The sequence below is a fragment of the Chanos chanos genome, chromosome 10, assembly GCF_902362185.1.
Source record: "Chanos chanos chromosome 10, fChaCha1.1, whole genome shotgun sequence".
In the NCBI taxonomy this organism is placed as follows: Eukaryota; Metazoa; Chordata; class Actinopteri; order Gonorynchiformes; family Chanidae; genus Chanos; species Chanos chanos.
Window position 1 is genome coordinate 34,256,864 of NC_044504.1, and position 20,433 is coordinate 34,277,296.

Below are 20,433 nucleotides of genomic sequence, written 5' to 3' on the forward strand. Positions count from 1 at the left end.
AAGAAGAGAAATAAATAAGGCAAGCCACCAGCAGGGGAAAACACAATCAATGTCACTGTGTTCATCTTAAGGGCCAGAAGAACATAACAGTGGTAGGTGTGCTGGTGTTTGGCAGCAACTGTACTACGCAGCCTCCTGGATCTCAATGAGAGAAGCGCTGATCCAGGATAAACTCACTGTTAAAGGATACACTAACATGCAGTCGGTACAGAGAGACGTCATTCTGTGTTGTTACTCTCACTCCGCTTGACCAATCAGAGACTCATATACTCTTGTTTTGAATGTTCAGTATCTTTATTTACAAAAAAACAATGAACAAATAAGAAAAACAGTGGAAGTTTATACAAGTTTGATAAACAAAAGGGGTAGGAAATGTTTTTTACAAAAAAAAAAGCTCTGGTCATTTTCAAAGTAAACTCTTTATCAAGTCACAAGGGTCTTTCAGTACAGACATAGTAAATCCAAAGGCTGACTAGAGCAGTGAATATTAATTATGAGAGAGAGAGAGATCCAGAGAGAGCATCAGTGAGGACAGTCCAGTGACAAATGCAACACCTGTTGTTTTTTCTCTGCTCATGGGACAGAAAAGTAACCCTGTCTTTCTGTCCTGCGGCGTAACGGATAGAAAACAGTCAAAGGAAACCCCCACCCTATCCCAGTCAAACAAACAAACAAACAAACAAACAAAAACAAACAAACAAACGCCATGACCTTTGGCACAGCTTTGACATGGTCAGATGGCATCAGCTGTAAACACTATGTTGTTCTGCTTGTCTTCCACTCCCAAAATCAGCCCCCCTGAAAACGGACTAATCTTTTTTTTTTTTTTTAATGTTTGCAAGGGAAGTTTGTCATCAAAGTAACATTATGTTACTTTGTATCTTAGACTACACTATAGACAAGTGTACTTGCAAAAGGAAGATTCACTGAGCATGCTCTTAGTATTAACATTAAGATTTCTCAAAAACTTTTTCTTACAATCACATTGACGTAAGTTACAACTCATGACACAAGAAAAAACGAAAACAAATCAAAACCAAAATAAAAATGTGTGACGGAAACAAAAAAGATGTTTCCTCGTCTTAGATTAGAAGAGAAAGAAGCAGGCTTGCTGTTATTTTCTTTGCTGATGGCAAAGGTAGTTTTAACTCTCGTTAAAGGCATTTGAACTTGTGACATTCAGCTTGTGATTATTATTCAGCTAACTAATTACATTAAGGTGTGATGAGCCATCTGTTCCTGCAATAAAACAACCTTTATAATACTGCAGTAGTTACAGTTTTTCCTCTTGTATCCTATTCATACCATAAACACAGCAAGCTGTCAATGAAGCTCTTTTATGTCCATATACTCATATGGAGTCAGAGGGGTGGGTGAAAAGAAAAAGAGAGAGAGACAGAGAGAGAGAGAGAGAGAGAGAGAGAGAGAGAGCGCAGAATAACTGCATGTGTGATCAGACCATGATGTGTGTGAAGAACCTCACAGCTCAGTACGCATCAACAGCATATCGTATAGGTGACAACAAGTTTAAGCAGCTCTCATACGTCATGACAATCTTCTCCTTATTGAGACGAGAGACACGGAAAGATTTCTGCCTTATGCAATCCTCCAGCTTACCCTGCATAAGACACCAGTATCCATCATTTGCAATAGCCTGGGCTTGGGGAAAGACAAAACCTAGCACAAATCAACACCCCCCCCCCCCCCCCCCCCCAAATCAGGTTTTCACTTAACAATGAGATGTCAGAGAATGAACTTTGACCTTTGCCCAAAAGGTCAGAGTATAGTCTACACCTGAGTGATTTCAATACATTTTCTGTTCCATTACCAGACTCAACAATATAAATATGTTAAATCACCTCACCTTCATAGAAATTATGAGCCCATACATTTTTACTCTTACAAAACAAATGTTTCATGGCACATGTTGACAATATACATACAAGCCAAAGACAAGTGCACTGATCAGATATATATATATATATATATATATACTGTATATATAAAAAGGGAAGTCTTTGTTCATTTCAGGAGTTGGCAAAACACCAATTAAACCCAATGAAAAAAACCCCAGCAAACACTACTGAAGTGTCAAAGACTGAGGAAAAATGAAGCAAATACATATTTCATTCGCTTTTTTTGTATAAGACTCCATTAGGAGTCCACAACAACCCGTTTGGCTGGTTCAAGAGCAAGACAACAATTCAGGAGACCAGACAACACTGTTTTTGTCCCCCCCCCCCTCTTTTTTTTTAATACTTAACAATTTTCTTATCGCTTGTCTTAAAAGCTAGAGAGCCCTAGCACTCAAAAAAACAAGAAAGAAAAGGAAAAAGAAAAATGGATGGATGGATTTGTCTCTGGAGAGTTAGAATTTAACTTTGGTTTGTAAGAGCAGTAAAGAAGAACAATTAAAAAAAAAAAAACGGTAGACCAAACCCAGTCCACAATTTTTTTTTTTTCCCCAAAATGGACCAAGATTCTTTTTTGACCTCAAAATAACAGGTTCTCATAAAGTGCAGGATGGACTGGGCTAGAAAACTGACTCACTGCCCATTATATCTGTAATTTTCCCATCGATGTCCTGCAAACATGTCTTGCCAAATAATTCAGACTTTTTTTTTTTTTTTTTTTTTGACAAGGCAATAAATGACCTCAGTAAGACCCCGGCACCGTACAACACTGCCCCTAAAACACTAGTGGGCAACAGAGGAAAAACCTTGAGCCCACTGTAGTAAAAAGATTAAATTATAAATTGATAATAAACTATCAAAACTACACTGAGTACACAGCTCATTGTCAATACTACCATATAAAAAAAGACAAATATTACCACTGCAAATGCAGCGAGTAAAAACAGAAAAAAGTACATCCATTTTCACAAAACAAATCATTTCATAGGTCAAGTTCCAGCTTTACAAGTTTTAGTATAACTGTGTCAGTGTGCGTAATGGAAGAAAGTGTGACATTCAGTGTGGATGACTGGTACATACAGATTTTCTTCCAAAAAATTCCTGTCCCTATTTGAAGTAGGATTTAGATCAAAGTAGAGAGAAAAAATAAAACCACGCATGTAGTACATTTTTCTCACGCACATATACCTTCATACAACTATTTACGACAGCAAAATGCATCCAGGTAGTTTAAAAAACGCTTTTCCTATGACTCTTAAACACTATTGCTATCCTAAATAATCACCTCTACTCATGCTTTGTAGGCTCAGAAAATGCAAGTTCAAAAGACCGCACTGAAATAGAGAGAGAGAGAGAGAGAGAGAGAGAGAGAGAGAGAGAGAGAGAGAGGGAGAGAGAGGGAGAGAGTGTGAGAGAGAGAGAGCGCTTTTGCAGGTGTTCCAACGGTTTGGCCCCGCGGTTGGACCGCTGGCTAGAACAGTCTGGTTAGCAGTCTGTGCACCTCTCTCTGCTCCTAAGGACGGATATTGCACTTTTCTCTGCTGGGGGGGTGAGGTGGGGTGTGGTGGCTGGCAGCAGGAGTTCAAGGGTCACAGTGGACGGTGGAGAAGCCGGGGAGCGTGACCTTTCCTTTTCTCTTGAGGTCGTTTTCCGATCCGGTATTCATTCGCTGAACCAGCATCTTTTCGTACAGCAGCGGATGGTAGGCACCCAGGGTGCAGGCGGCGTCATAGTAACGCTCGTGGTAGTGGCACAGGTCGGTCTGCCTCAGAGAGGGGATGTACTCGTAAACGTGCACCTCTTCACACAGATTCATCATCAGCATGATGCCTGAAACACACACACACACACACACACACACACTTATTTATTCCTTTTCAAATACACCAGACCATGTGGAATTGCCAAAAAAAAAAAAAAAATCCAAAAGGCACCCACCCCCCCCCCCCCCACCACACACACACACACACACACAGTAAATTTAGACCTGCATATAGAATTTGATTTTCTTAAAAACTCTAAAATCCACAAAGATGAAACAGTGTAACCCCCCCCCCCCAAAGAACATACGATTGCGTCATGGTTACACCAGAATATGATTACGTCAGTCCGTCTTGAGTGAATCCACTTTAAGTGTCTTTAATTAGCATGATGCTAATTCAGCTTCTCATTACAGCTGTCCCTCTCCAATGTACAGCTAATCACACAGGCTTTTTCCAGGGCAAAATTTTCTATGTAAAGTAGAACTCTTTCACCCAATGCCTACGACACTGTGCACCTGTATACACTCACTGCAAAGCTGTATGCATTTCATGTTTAATGTTTTTTTTTTTTTTAAGAGTTGACTGAAGCAAACAACTACATGCTAATTTAGCACTGCTTGGTACTATATATGCTAATCTCATTAGTGATATATTCTCTGTGCCCTGAATGGTTTTCCATGTGCTGTTCACCCATCAGAAAATAGGTGAGGAGAAGAGTAAAAACGTTTTTGAAGAGTAAAAAATTGCACATTTTTGTGAAGTGTGTTTTATTCTCTAAAACCTGAATCAGAAAAAAAAAAAAAAATCGGATGAGGGTTGCTAGGCGATTTCAAAATGTTTTCTGTGTGAAACCAGAGAGGTTGAGGGAAATACATTAGAGTTAATCTGTGCTAACCACTTCATTAGAACAAAGTTCTGATGAATGTGGAGTGTAAGAATCTCTTTAATTCCACTCAGTTCTCAGGTGTTCTCATGTTCCGTTTTTAACGTAAGCAATGTGCACATACTAAGAGATAATATCTGTGAAGTCTGAGCAATACACAGGTCTGGGACATCTCTCTTTCTGTGCTCTTTGTGCGCGCGAGCGTGCGTGTGCTCGGTAAACGAGGCAACGCTCCCTATTGCAGTTCCACTAAGTGATGTGGAAAACGTAGAAAAAGAGCACTGTAAAAACGATTCCCGTTTTCTCCTACCCTCTCTTTCATCTCTGAATGCCCTCCACTTCTCATCTCTCACCCTGTCTCCATCACTCTTTTCATCTTCCTCCCTCTGGCCCCACAACTCCTCCTCTTGCTCTGTAAACTTGACTCTCTCTCTCTCTCTCTCTCCTTCTCAGTTCTACAGGTGTTTTGTGATTCTGTTTTGCTGCTGTAAGAAGAGGTCTACGGAGAATGGTCACTCCTCCATGCCTTCTAAGACCACCGTCATTCAGCTCAACAGACGAGTGTACAGTAACACAGTGGCCTGCACTGCTCAGATCTCCACGGGTATACAGAACCACGGCTGTAGCACGCCCGCTACCGAGAGGACCAGTCCCCCAGAGATCACACCCTGACCACAGCCAGGAGGATGCTGGGCCTGGAAGACGCGACGAGTAGCCACCTCCAAGAGTCAACCTGAACTACCCCTCCGTGTAATTTAAACACTACGCATTGCTTCACAGGACGGCGGCAGCAGAAGTGTAAACAAACAAGCAAACAAACAAAAATCAACAGACAAACCAGCTCTCTCATGTTAACTGATGTGTGTTCGCAACAGGAGCACAGCTTTGCCCATTCCTGGCACGTAGTCTCTTTCAATGCAGATTGTCTTCGTTGGTATCGGTGCTCTGTTGTCTTTTCTGTGCGTGTGTGTGTGTGTGTGTGTGTGTGTGTGTGTGTTTGCCAGGTCATTCTGCCTGTATGAGGGTCTGTACAATCTAATCTAATGCTTTGGACTCTGGTACTGGTAGCCATGCTAACATTTGTACTGTTTCTAACTGTGAGGATCACAGCATCTGCTAATGTGCAATAATCAGCTGGACAACTGTGTGTGGTTGTGAGTGTGTATGTGTGTGTGTGTGTGTGTGTCTGTGTCTGCGTGTGTGTGTGTTTTGTTAACAGCAGCTCTTTCATTTAAAATGGTTGATGCACAGATACAAATTGTTCATTTGTGAATCTTGACCACAGCTTTTGAAAAAAAAAAAGAAAAGAAACCAAGTGATTTTGTATGGACTGAAGTCATGCTGAACTTTCTTTGGCATCGATGAGAAATTCAAAGTGTGATGGAACTCAGTTGTGGTTTTGAACGCTGGACAAACGCTTCTCAGAATCACATGAACGTTCTAGATTTGGAGTCCCTGTCTATTCTTCGTCATAAAATCACCATCCTGTACAAACAAGTGCCAAATAAAATATGGAAGTAATGTCTGTGGATGTTTCTACTAAATATCTGACCAGAATTCATACAAAATCCTGCGCAGAGACAGATGAAGAAAAGACATGAAGGAGGGCATTTTGTGTCGAACCTAAAAGAGGGATCCTCCAAAAGTGAGTATGGTCACACTGGTGAAGGAATCAATTCTTTATTTTCAATATTATTTCAAGCAGAACTTAACCCCTCACATCAGCCATGTCAGTATCTCTCTCTCCCTCTCTCTCCCCATAAATATATATATATATATATATATAAATATAATATAGATAGATACTTATTTATATATCTATATCTATCTATCTATCTACGTATCTATCTTTCATGTTCTACCAAATAGCCTACTCATTTTCATAACACCAGAAATCCACTCAAAATTGATTTCGTGGCAAACAGTGGAGGCTGTTTCAACCCTGACTTTACATATAAAAAAGTCTTTTTTAAAATGTCAAATGAATAAAAAAAAAAAAGTTTATGTAGAATAATCTCTCAAAAGCCTTTACCATTTACCCTTTGTAGTAACATTTCATGTGCAAAGGAAATGACATGCAGGAAATTGCACCCAGGATATACAGGAAATGAGAGAATGTGTTGCACTTGTACCCTCAGGAAACCCACGGCAGATCCTATGACCGTGGACAAAGGGTGTGTGTGTGTGTGTGTGTCTCAACCTGTTTGAAGTATCTGACGTCTCACATGTGCCAAAGCCACTGAGGTGGCATCATTGTGCAGATAGATGTTGTATTGTGTGCTGGGTTATATTTGTATGTCTGGGGCCCTGGCACGGGGGGGGGGGGGGGGGGCATGGAGAATTTCATTCAGTGGCTGGTTCGTTACAGCTGTCCGTCAGATTACAGCACCTTGCAACATTCTTGATTTCTGCTTTCATGTTTCTTTTCTGTAAGTTGAAACCAATTGTCAGTCACTGGCTTTTTATGTTAATCTTCTCTCTCTCTCTCTCTCTCTCTCTCTCTCTCTCTCTCTCTGTGTCTCTCTCTGTTTGTATATTTTGTGGAGTAGCCGTGTTTCTATTTCACTTGCTATGCTCCAGTGCATCCATCCTATCTTGTTCTTGTTCCAAACAGAGACACAGGGCTCCATCTGCTGTTCCTCTCTCTCTCTCTCTCTCTCTAGAATAGACTGGTGGACAGTAGACCTGTCAGACGCTCTCTTCTCCCAGCATGGTGGCATTTCACATCATACTACCAATAAAGGTTTACTGTCAGTCAGCCCATTCAATAAGATATCCAAACAGTTCATTTCTGCTGTAAGTGCCACTTTCTGCAGGGAATACTCATCATACATTGTTTTCCCATTGCACTGAAAAGTTAGCTGAACATGCATGTTGATCAGCCCACAGCTATTGATGTTTGATGCTACTTGACATATTGCCGCATTACAAATTCCTAGCAGCATCCAATCACATGTGCACGTGTGCATGCGTGGGTGTTCCTAGCGTCTTACCTATAAAGCCAGACGAGGGGGGGTTGGGTTGAATGTTTTCCAGGGTGTTCCCCTGGATGACGTCCCAGAGTTGCCAAATGAACTTGGGGTGCAGGATGTAGAATGGCTGGCCAGGGAATCGTTTCCTGTGGTCCATATACGGAGTGAAGAGGTTGTAGTCTGGGCTGGTGTACCACTGTGGATCAACACAGCAGCACAGTTAATCAAATGCATTGCCCTACTCTCAGATCACTCATTATGCTGCTCGTTATTCGGAATATTTCATTAACGAGCTTATTCTCTGCGGACGTATTGATTGACAGGCGTCTCCCGTGTGAGCAGACTTGAAGGCAGAGAGCAGAGAGTTTGGCTCTGAATTATATGAAAAGTAAACCTTGAGCTTGTTTAGCAAACAGAAGAGTTCTTCGTCCTGAGAGAGGTGTGGTTTTCAAATCTATAACCTGATCAATTATACATGGCCCTGTAGTGCCTTTGACAATGAGCCATAGAACCCAAGGCACACGGATAGGCATGCGCACGCGCAGACACACACACACACACACACACACACACACACACACACACACGCTAGGTCATAATGTTGGCAGAGATATTTTACTCTAATCCCTACTGTAAAAACAGATTGGTTTGAGGGATGTCAGAAACAGACGCACTTTCTCCCACATACTCATTTCTGAATGCAACTGCCAGGCCCTCTCCTCTCAGACTGTCATATTCTGAGTGAGTGAGTGAGAGTGTGTGTGTGTGTGTGTGTGTGTGTGTGTGTGTGTGAATGAGTGTGTTTGTTTGAGTGACTGAGTGAGTTAGAGAGTGAGTGGGTGAGAGTGTTTGTGTGATTGAGAGAGCAAGTGAGTGAATGAATGAGTGATTGAGAGGGAGTGAGAGAGTGAGTAAGTTAGTATGTGTGTATGTGTGTGTGCATTTATGTACTCTTAATGTCCCTGCTCTAACAATCCAGAGAGCAGCTGGTGACCATTTAAAAGGCAGAACACTCATGAAAAGTGAGCTGAGAACTAAACCTCATTAAAGAAATGCATAACACGATCACATCTCATTGTCTTAAACGTGTGAGGGTATTGAGCATATATTTATATCCATACATTAACCTTTACTAACAATGGTTCTGTCAGCCGTTGTTCCCTTCTCGTGAATAATGACATGACACTGACTTAAGATATGTCTTTTGTTTTTGTCAAACAAACACAAATTGATTTAGTGAACTTAAAACACCAGTAGACCAATTCATCAACTTTTCAATTAATCTTAACACAGAAAGAGTAACTGCCTGTGGTCTGAGGCTTTTAGAAAGCAAAAACTCAAACCCACTCTATGTTAAGTGTCTATAGTGTCTATAGTGTTCAGAACGGAAACCCACTCTATGTTAAGTGTCTACAGTCTTCCACTTTAACAGACATGAACAGTCTCTGTATGCTTCCAGTACCTATTTCCATCAGTTATCTAACATGTAAACACAATTCAATGAGCCTTTCAATATTTTACACTACAGTTCAAGTGTAATTCCGCATGTATTTATGTAATGTGTATGTTAAAGACAATATAATATGTGAATTATTAGCCAGTGCAAGATGGAAAGAGATTCCATCTTGTTGATCCTGTGAAACCCCTAAAACGAATGTACAAAGATTTCAACTAATGTCGCCTCTCTGGCTGCAACATGTAATTTGCATACGTATTTCCTGATAGCATATTAAGTGCTCTCAGCCAGCCTCAGGTGCAGCGCGAGGTTGTGAACCGGTCTGCCGCATTGAAACGCTGATGACTAAGTGGGAGGAAAGGACGCAGACACAAAGAGGGGGAGACAGAGATGAGAGAAATCAATTCTACAAATTAACCTCATCCTTTGCTCTCCCGAGGAACCTGATTAATGTCTCTCCTCTTCCTGTTCTGTGGAGAGTTAAAAATAGAGCTAAGAGCTATGATTGGTCAATTGGTCATTTGGTAGCCGAACCCCCCCCCCCCCCCCCCCCCCTTTTTTTTTTTTTCCTTCTTCACAAATTTGATCTAAAAATAGTGTCAACCTCAAGCCATCTTAACACAGAACCAGGAGGTAGGTGGACCGGCAGACAGTATGCCAAGAACCCAGGATGACATACGAGAGAGAAATTCAGAAGAAGCCATGCTTAGAATACAAGCTTCCCTCACGGCACGGGGCCAGAGGGGAAATTCCACGTTGCTGTAGAATCTAAGGATGATTTTTTCTTTTCTTTTCTTTAAATCTCAGATTTAGAATTTAGACTGAATTACATAAAAATGAGGCAGAAATGAATACTGAAATTTCTATGATCTGAAACAAAAAAAAGACACGCATTCATCAATTCATTGATACCTATGAACCAGCAAAATAAATGATTTTAATTCTAATCAACTACCGGTACCTTAAAACAACAAACGAAAACAAACAGTATAAAGCCCCCCCCCCCCCCCAAACAACCTTAAAAATGCACTTTCAAGTGACAAAATCCCCCAAAATTAGCTAGATAAAACCATAGCACTGTTCTAGCTACTGTTAACATTGCAGGGCAGTGCCCCATGTCTCTGAATATGTTCATGAGCACTGAATGTGCAAACAGGCTAGTTTACTTAATACGCGTAAATGATTCAATTCATAAATGTGCAATTTCACACACAAGCGAGTGCTGATGAAGAAGAAACAGACCGCTCGGCGAGCACGGGTTGCAAAACGACGTGATAAGCATTCTTGAACACTACTGAACACAAATAACTGCAACAAATTCATATTTTTCAGCATTTGCTGATTTTAAGCTGATAACCGGGGGTTTTCGCGTTAATGACCGATCTCCTCGATGTCCCGCGCACGCTCTTTTGGACGGGGGGAAATCGCAGAAAGCTGTAAGGAAACCGCGTGAGAGAGCGACACAAGGCCAAGGACACAGCGAGGGGGGGGGTAAAAGGATGAATAATATCCAGAAATAATGTGTTTTGCTTCAACACGCAGGCACTTTGTATGATTTACGGTTGTGTCTGAGAGGAGCTAGGCTGGCCAGAAAAAAAAAAAAAAAAAGGAGCCAGTAACCTTTGTTTAGGCTGCATGCTTCCACGCATGCAGTACGAAGCTCATCTGAATTACATTACATCCCTTCCTCCTCTCCCTTCTCTCTGCGTATGTCCACTACGGAAAATAAATCTGTTTAGCAGAACATGTTCACTGCAATACTTTAATGCCTAAAGACATTGGTCCTCTTTGTCAACCGTACCGTGGAAACTAGGAGTTGTGTATGATCTGTGTGTCTGTGTGTGTGTGTGCGCGCGTGTGTGTGTGTGTAGGATTAGGTATGTGTTTCAAACAGCCTTACAAGCAGAGCTGAAATAACCGACAGATTCACACAAAAGGCCGTTTTTTTTTTCCCATTGATCTCAGCACCATGCGATCGTGCTGGAGGCCAGAGGGGAAACTATGTTAGAGAGGCGTGTTCAGGTGGCAGCCTTGATCAGTCGTGACCAAACTACACACTGCCAGTAACAGCATCTGACCGCTGCACGTGAAGAACAGCCGACCGGTTTGCACAGGTTCCGATCTGTACGAATTCGTATTTGAAGTAACAAAAAAACATTGTCATGTTTCATTTTAAACTGCTTTTTCCGATTAGAAATAAAAACAGATCAACAGTGAATCTGATTTTAACTCAGAACTTAATTATTTAATTACGAGGCTCTATCAACTCTTGAGAAACTAGCTTTAGAAAGTCTTAACTCCACACATTTCAGGTTTTGCATCTTTGCTCTATACTCTCTATAGTATAGTATATTACTACATATGCTCTCTATATATCTCCATATTTGACTGTGTAATGTGGTTATACAGTGTTTGGTGCTGGTGCTGGGAAACTTACTTTGTTCAGGTTGACAGTGTATGGAGCAGGATCCCAGGCCACAAGAGTCACATTCTTATAGAGAGAGCTGGTGTTAAACTGGTGCTTAGGGTTGGCCAGGATCTACAGGGAAGAGAAAACAGGGGAAAACACACAAACGCTGTCATTCATTGGAAGAGTAACAGTGAGAGTACCTGCGTAATTAACAAAGAGCATACAGCTCCCATCTCACTAAACCATTTAGAATCTCAGCACTTACAGTTATGGTCCAAAGGCCGCACTAAAAAGAGCACTTTCTGCATGGATGGTAATCTGTTAAGATTTTATTAAGTTTTGATTTTCTAGAGATTTGTGTTCCTAAATCAGACTGCTCCAGATTGGCTGAACATACAAACACAAGAGATGGTGTTTCTCTGGTGTCACTGCCATTGGCTGTCTTTCTAAGGCTCCTCCACAGTGCAAACCAACTGCTCTGAAATTAATGCACTGAAATTAATGCACCGAGATCAACTTCCTTTTTTCAAACGGTCATGAATCCTACTCTAAGTTTGAGCGCTATCCTTCACCCTTGTAAGAGATTTTAACAAATGGCTCTTTTATCAGAATGCATGAGTGTACAAACACAGGAGTTCCCTGAGCAAATCACACCAGAGCCTAGGACAAATAAACCCCCGATACAGCCAGTCAGCCCGCAGCCTGGATCAGAGCAAGTACTCCACGTCTGACGCACTCTGTCACTATTCAACCAGACTGTTATTGCCCCCCCCCCGGCCCCCCAAATCCTGGGAAGATGACACTCCACCAAAGAATGGCAAACCAGTGGATATGAGATCCATTTGTCTATGTGATGGGCTGATCTGTGGATGTGCGCTGGATGCATGCGCGAGTGTGTTTCTGATGGCCGTGTAGGAGCGTCTGTGACGGAGTTCCACTCCTGCTTGTGTAACCTGATCATGCTGACAATGGAAATGGGCTTAAGCAATCTGTCTGAAGAGATCTGACGTGTTCTCTCATATCCGGTTACTGAAATTGACACTTTCAGTCCTGAAGGGGAAAGCTGCTTGGTTTTTACCTATGAGCAATATATGTCCAAGAACTGTTCCAATGAAACACTACATTACTGATGTAACAGGATTTACTGGCATAATTTCGACTGTGTGTCTGTGTGTGAGTGTGTGCGAGAGAGAGACAGAGAGAGAGAGAGAGAAAAAGAAAAAGAGAGAGGGAGAGCGAGAGAGAGAGAAAGAAAGAAAGAAAGAGAGAGAGAGAAAGAAAGAGAGAGAGAGAGAGACAGAGAGGGAGACAGAGATATAGAGAGAGAGAGAGACAGAGAGAGAGAGAGAGAGAGAGAGAGACAGAGAGAGAGAGAAAGAAAAACAGAGAGAGAGAGAGAGAGAGAGAGAGAGAGAGAGACAGAGAGAAAGAAAAAGAGAGAGGGAGACAGAGATAGAGAGAGAGACAGAGACACAGATAGAGAGAAAGAAAAAGAGAGAGAGAGATAGAGACAGAGACAGAGAGAGAGAGAGAGAGACAGAGAGAAAGAAAAAGAGAGAGGGAGACAGAGATAGAGAGAGAGAGACAGAGACAGAGATAGAGAGAGAGACAGAGAGAGAGAGAGAGAAAGAAAAAGAGAGAGACAGACTAACCTGGGAATTGATTATGCGTACGGTGGTCTTATTTCCCACGTCTCTCTCGTAACCTTCCGTAGGTGCCGCATTGAACCGCAGCACAGCATCATGGGAATCTACAGAAACATACCAGATGATATCAATAAATCAAGCACATGAAACAATCACTGCCTTTTTTTTTTTTAACCAATGAAAGGATGTACTGGCATTTAAAAACTTTGACAGAGAGAGAAACTGCACTGGGGGGGGTAGGGGGTGTGCGTTCTTTTGACATCTTATACGACAATACATAATCAAGTCAGCTGCATTACCTTCAAAACTGCATTTCTTCTCCTGAAGGCCACTGTGACAAATATCATGAAGTAAAGTGACTTTGAAAGCTATCATGATCTGCCCTGTTCGTAGCAATGATCTTGTACGGGTTCATTCGCTGTACAAGTCCACCATATCCACGTGTCACACTGCAACAGATTACAGCTCACAACCTCATTACCTCAGCACTTCTCCACATAGCACTACCGGTCTAATACCTCATCAGCGCAATTCTTTTCAACTGGAAATGACACACGAGAGACAAGCTACCTCAACACAACAAACCATGACCACCCCAGCGGACGCAGTGCATTAAAACTGCTTGGAAAGCAGGACTTCTCAATCACCTGCAGCAAACCGCTCTAAAGTTACCAGAACACCCACTGTCTACATCTTTTTTCCCCTGAGGGAATTGGGAGGAAAAAAAGATGTGCTTGCATTGGTGTTTCTGCTACCATCTTCTGGGAAATTAAAAACGGTGTGTTCCTCAACGAAATAAAACAAAAAACTCTCCAGCTCAGCAACTAAAGGTTTACCAGCGGGGAATTTAAAAAGAAACATACGACCATGGAAATCCCTCACCACAGAAGACACAGTTTTGGTATCTGGGATTTGACTTTTAATGACACTAGCTGTTCAAAAGATGGTTCACACGCACAGGCACACATACACACATGCACACAGGGGACAGCACTAACTTGTACTCAGTATAACTGCCAGTCACAAACTTGTGTTTTTATTTTCTTTTTGGTATTCTTTAGTGTTTTACCTGAAAAGCAACAGTGTTCTAAATTTAACCTTAGAACTGACTGCATTTTGTAGAATGTTTATTGGTATGACTTGCACTGTCCGCTCTCTCTCTCTACTTCTCAGTGAGAGGACTGTGCTACTAAGATGTAACCTGAGGTATATAACTGAAACATATAACACTATTTAGGGCTGCCCACTAATAGTCGACCAAACCAACCATTAGTCGATGTGAACAGTGTTAATCGACCAAGTTTTCATAGTCGCAGAAACGACAACAACAACAAACAAGTGTTAGTATAAGTATTTGGGATTTTGATAGCTTTGGGGATGCGGTTTAGAAACAGCTGCGGAGTGCGAGCTACACTGTGGTCCTAATTTAACTTTACATTTCAGTTTATTCCTATTTCTTCTCCACTTGCCATCACACCAGATCGTAAGCATAAAAGCAGGAAGATCGTTAACACATTTTCCGTCGTTAACTTGTTTATAAAGGTTTTAACGGATCCATCATAAAGTGTCATTTGGACAGAAACTGCTGACGCTTATAAAACGAACAGCTCTGGTCATGCTAGCTGGTTTTCTCCTATCTCATTGTCCACTCGCAATGAATCCATAGGAAAGCCAGTTGTCATTCTTTCTCAGCCCTGGAACTCAAACCATTTACTGATGCGCCCTAAAATATATATTTAAATGATCTATCATATAAAACATTTCTCTGTTATGTTGTCTATGTGACTTGTTGAAAATACAGGGCTTCTTGTTTTCAGTTTGAGTGGTTAACGGGAAAAAAAATCACTTGCTCACCGAACGTGACTAAACGCTGGGATTTTAACAGCAATGATGCCCTCTAGTGTCCATACACCAAACAATCACTCACTCACAAACCAGCGCGCGTGCACACACACACACACACACACACACACATTTTCTTCTCACTTTCTCTATATATACACACAAACACACACGAAACAAGACAAAGCAATGTCAAAGTAAACGGATGCGCAGTTTTTCCTGTGGTCACATAACGTGACAGGAATGATTGATTGCATGAAAGAAGCTGTTTGTCTTGTAATCCATCACTCAGCGTCACACATGGTTTGTTTTTTGTCATTCATCATTCAGCTATATTTTCTGAACGACGGAACACTTCAGCGCAATAGTACCACACAAAACTGGTGCTTGACCAACACTTTTTTCCAAATAGATTTCGTATCCAATTATGACATAATTTAACAAAATGCCTGTGGGGATTTTTGGAAGCCCCTGTATCTCTATGTGACCTAATTAACAGTCTATGTATCACACAAACATGTGGGCAGAAACATGCCAAGCCCACGCAGAGAATTAGAAATGAGATGCCATTTATAATATCGGCCACAAGGTGGCAGCAGATTCTTATTCTGGATGTTTGAACATAATTTCTAAACTGATGTGAAGGATACGTTTATGAGCAAGAAAAAAAGACACCGGATTACTTGATAAGTCGACAAGTATGCTTTTCACACATAACGAGCAAAATATATATTATGCCTCAGGCATTTAATGGGAGTTTCAAAGCAATTAATATGAGTCCTTTGCCTGAAAAAGGGTTCATTACATTTTTTTTTTTTTTTACAGTGAGCCCCAGTGAGACTGAGTCTGGGAGTATGCAAGACTCACAGGAGAGTGTTTCTCTAACCAGAAATTAACCCAATTTTCAAGCAGCCCCCTGAGACAGTAGCACAGAAAAGACTGCTATGTCACACACAACGCCATGATGTAATGTATTATCTGGCTCTGAAAGCCAATGTAGCTCCTCAGCAAAATTAATAAAGAGATAAAGATCACACACACACACACACACACACACACACAAATCTATCTGGGGAACTCTATTAGGTTTCACACACACACACACACACACACACACACACACACACACACACACACACACACACCCACACACCAAAGAGCTTTTATAGAAGACTATGCATTAAGTTTTAATTAACTGGTGACCAAAGGCTTCTTTGCAGTGTACGTTTGTGGGCTCCAGTAGGACTTCTTTTCCTTTCCTCTTGTAGGCTAGATTCAAATCCCCCAGTGTAAAGCTGGCATCATCAAGCTTGGCTGGCATGGCCTCGGGTCTGTCTCTTCTGCCTGTCCTTGGGAACTCTTTAAAGACGGCAGGTCACACACCACTCTGGCTCAGCTCATGGGAAAGGTTTAAGGCGTCTGGACACGAGCCAGACAGACACACTGTCCAATCAAACATTTGAAAACCAAGCCGTACTGATCTCAACGCCACTCCCGAGAGAGGAACGAGTTCAAGTCTGCTAATGTAACCGGTACTCAACTTCATTTCACAAGGTTTCCTTCACAATCACAATTTTTAGAGGCAAGTGCCTCTATAATAATAAAAAAAAAAAAATCATAAAAGAACAAAACCTGAACCGAGAGAGAAGCTTCTGTGTGCTTGAGAAAGTTCACGTCGGATAGTGTCACTGTAGAGACTTTCATATGGGATTTTCTCTCTCCTGCCTGTCTCTAATGCTGTGTTTCTCTTTCACTGAAATATCGCTGTCAGTTCACCTCCACACGCGTAATCCCAGACGAGTCGCCAGAGCATCATCCCCCACACAGCCAACCAACCGTCAGGGATTTAGCGGCGTACCACAACACTAAGTACCCACTGCAGCATGTGCAGGTGAGTAAACACCAGACAGTCCAACTAACATGAATGACACGTTGCAGTGTTTCTCACGGGTCTGAGATATATTTGTGGCGGTAGACGGCGGCGAGGGCCGGCATTACCCGCCGGCACAAAAAGGTTCTACTGCCTGTCACAAACAACAAATACCTGTGACCTTTAACACAGTATTTTGATTTATTGAATATTTCTATTCATTTTACATAATATATTCCAATAAAATATATTTTCTCTCTCTGTCTCTCTCTCTGCGTTTCTCTGCAGAGCGCGTGCGATGGTCAATAGACTCTTCTCGCGGTAGTGGAACGAGCAGGTACGGGATGGGCAGAGCGAGGGGAGACTGTCCACTAGTTAATCGATCGCGGGTGCCGTCGTTCTCCTGGACGGATAAAAAAATTAAAATAAAAAAAAAAATGCTAAAATGGGTCGCCAAATACAATTTGCCAGCCGTTAACATACCAGGGCGGCCCGCCCAAGCAAAGTCTATGTGTGGGAAACACTGCATATGACACAGGGAGAACATGAGAACATATATCTCTATCACACACAGGACAGTAAACGTAGCTGATATCAGCCAAAGCTCGCAATGCAAACATTCACAGAGGGCTGATGTAAAGGAGCGGGCAGGGTACGGTATTAGTGGAAAATTACAACTGTGTGAGTGTGTATAGGTGTGTGTGTGCATGCATGTGTGCGTGTGTGTGCTCATGTGTGTGCATGTGCATGTGTGTGCGTGTGTGTGTGTGTGTGTGTATGTGTGTGTATGTGCATGAGTTTGTGTGTGTCTGTGTGTGTGCATGAGTGTGTGTGTGTGTGTGTGCGTGTGCATGTTTATGTATGTGTACATGTGTGTACGTGTGTGCATGCATGCAAGCAGGCAGACAGAGCCCAGAAGCTGTCAGTAACATGAATATGCTCACTAAGAGGGAAATCCATAGCCTGTTTGATATTGATTATGAGATCGATTCTTTGGACAGGACTTGCTAAACACCACTTTCAGCCTCACCAAACCACTGTGCACACAGGAACCCTGAAGGGCAGGCCAGTTCCCGTGACTACAGCAGCCTCCAAGAACACACAAAAGCAAATATGAAAAGATCCATAACTAATGCGGCCATGCAAAAATAAGAATATCAACGACGACAACAACAACAACAACAACAACAACAACAACAACAACACAAAAGCCCAGTGTCATGAAAGCAAACATCTACCCGCTGTGGCAAAGAACAACAGAAAGCATGCAATCTCCATGGAAACCCCTTTGTTTCCTTTGTCTGCTGAAATGTCAGCTGGCCGTTGAGGATGCCAGGGTTGGCAGAGACTGGGCATTCTTCTGGCATGACGACTCTCGCAAAACGGCGTAGGGCTCCCACAACCCTAACGCCAGCTCTCAACTGATCAGCCAGGTGCGCGCGGGGGGGGGGGGGGGGGGGGGGGGGGGGGGGGGGGGGGGGGGGGGGTTGGGGGCATATCGCTATGGCAACTACCAAAAAATCCTAACGGCTGGGTGGCAAATACAGCAGCTATTTTTCTTAATATTTCTCAGCTTGACGAGAACACCACCCCCCCCCCCCCCATGGGAGCCTGATGCAAAATCATAACCGTTATGTAGTAACCAGAAGGACGCGCGCTTCACAAATCAGAAGCTGAACAGGGCTGAGCAGGTGTGTGAAATGGGCTGTATGTAGACATTGGTCACCCGGCGAAGTGAAATGCATTCTGATAGGTTCAGTCTCTTTACTATCATTTACTATCACTCTTAAGTGGTACACAAGACAGCTTGTGTGCTGGTCTCAAGACATCCACAGACGGTGAGTTAATCAGGGAGCAGAAGTCCACCCCCCCCCACCCCCCCCCAAATTTCACATTACCACAGATATAATTATGTATCATCCTGAGTAGAAGAAAGTGGCAATAAAAGCAAAAGAATAATGATATTCAAAAAAAAACTAGAAACATTTTGCTGTCCTCTCTCCCTTCCCTTCCCTCTCCTGTCATTTTTCCTCTCGCTCACTCACTGATTTTAAAAACACAAAATGTCTCACTGTCTCAACAAAGTTATGATTTACTGGAATGAAAAAATAACAAAAACCAAAAAAAAACAGTGGTTTAAGTATTTTTCTTTTCCCCCCACTTATTTCTCCAGACTGAACATCCACTCACCGATCTCCTTGCCGAGCGCGGAGTGGAGGATGGCTCCAGCGGAGGTGACCACGGCACAGGAGCCAAAGCCCGAGCCGTAGAGCTGCTCCAGGGGTCTGGGAGGCACCAGGGTGTCCCAGCCCAGCTCCGAGAACGGCAGTTCGGTCCCGTCCAGAGTCCGGACCCTCGCCCGCCTCTTCAGATCGCAGACCACCTGCCTGCCGCCCTGCTGAGCTCGCCGGTGCCCCCTGTAGGTCACCCCGTGTTTGTTGGAGCTCAGGTATTCTTTCATCGCCCTCTGCAGGCGCGGACTGAGCATGCCCGCGGACACGCTCCCGCGCCACAGTCGTTGGACCACCGACTTGGACTTGGAGAAGTAGTAGTCCTCCAGATCGTCCGAGTCCTCCCAGCGTCCTCCCCTCTTCGCCGTCGTCATGGCTCGTCTCTCCTCCGTGGCCTCCACCTCCTCCTCCTCCTCCTCCTCTTCTTCGCCTCCCTCGTTTTCCTCCTCCTCGTCTTCTTCTTCTCCTTCTTCCACCAGCTGCGGCCTGGCTGCCTGGTCCTGGAACCGATCCAGCCTCTCCCGGCTACGGGTCACCAGGACCGAACGAGAGCTCACGTCCTGGGTACCGAAGGCAGACCAGGCCGCCAGACTCTGGGGATCCAGGTAGGCCTCTGGACTGACCTGCTGGTGACTGCCCGGGGACTCATCGCTGGGCCTCTGCTCCACACTCTGGCCCTGCTGGGTGGTGCTGGAGCCGAAGGGAGCGACCGTAGCCAGCTCCAGGCGGGAGGCCACCACAAGACGCGGGTTGCCCTGAATGGAAGCGAGCCGGCGGGTGTCGGCGTGGGATACGGAAGCCGAGGAATGGGGTTCATCCACTCGTGATTCCATGAAGTAAGACAGGAGAGCCAGGAAGACCAGCACCCAGATCAGCATCAGGCCAAGGGCCAGCCGACGGCACTGCTTCAGATTGGACTTCATGGTCTAGCGGCCCGCTCCGCTCTGATCCACTCTACAGCAGGCCCCGCGGGACAGAGAGAGGTCAGCAGAAGGCCTAGAGAAGTCAAAACGTAGTCATCTTATTCATCATCTTCACAATAACTGGATACGACACCAGTATAATGCGGTCCGTAACACAGTGCGGGAATTATCATAATCATAAAATAAAACATTTGGGCTGGGGGAGAAATTCTTTTTTCATTTACTCCATCCTTATTGCCTGGACGCCTGGAGACTGCTCAGGGCTACAATCGAAAACATTGTGCAATCACGTAATGCATTCAACGCAAGCTGTTTCGATAAACAGAATATTGTAAGAACTAAACAGAGCGTTGTCTGTCACTATAAGATGTCAAAGACTGATTTCCTCTGTATTAGCTCTATGATAGTGCTTTAGCTTTAGGTGGATCAGCTAATTAACTGAAGACCGGAGAGAAGCATTAGCTTCCTCTCAAGAGAACCTTGAGCAAGAGGAAACCAGATAATTCACATAACCTCAAACTAGC

The 20,433-nt window shown here is 43.3% G+C and overlaps 2 protein-coding genes across 2 annotated transcripts in view; one reads left to right on the forward strand and one right to left on the reverse strand.

The window, feature by feature from the left end:
• Positions 1-5,231, forward strand: part of tmtops2b (teleost multiple tissue opsin 2b) — a 23,313-nt gene extending 18,082 nt beyond the window's left edge. Inside the window, exon 4 of the mRNA XM_030786276.1 lies at positions 5,013-5,231. Coding sequence (XP_030642136.1) covers positions 5,013-5,231 — 219 coding nt within the window. The remainder of the gene's footprint in view (positions 1-5,012) is intronic.
• On the reverse strand, positions 3,496-19,909 carry st6gal2a (ST6 beta-galactosamide alpha-2,6-sialyltranferase 2a). The gene is made up of 5 exons (XM_030786275.1): positions 18,946-19,909; positions 13,050-13,147; positions 11,425-11,526; positions 7,553-7,727; positions 3,496-3,743 (listed from the first exon to the last, which is right to left on the reverse strand). The coding sequence occupies exons 1-5, from the start codon at positions 19,907-19,909 to the stop codon at positions 3,496-3,498; spliced, it is 1,587 nt and encodes a 528-aa protein (XP_030642135.1).
• Between the last annotated feature and the right edge of the window lie 524 nt (positions 19,910-20,433).

Bases quoted from the DNA above. Each gene is read 5' to 3' on its own strand.
- st6gal2a (XM_030786275.1), bottom strand. From the start codon at position 19,909: ATGAAGTCCAATCTGAAGCAGTGCCGTCGGCTGGCCCTTGGCCTGATG. The intron at 11,527-13,049 runs GTTAGTCTGTCT...TCTTCCCTGTAG, and splicing joins TACGCATAATCAATTCCCAG to ATCCTGGCCAACCCTAAGCA. The intron at 7,728-11,424 runs GTAAGTTTCCCA...GTTGATCCACAG, and splicing joins ACACTGTCAACCTGAACAAA to TGGTACACCAGCCCAGACTA.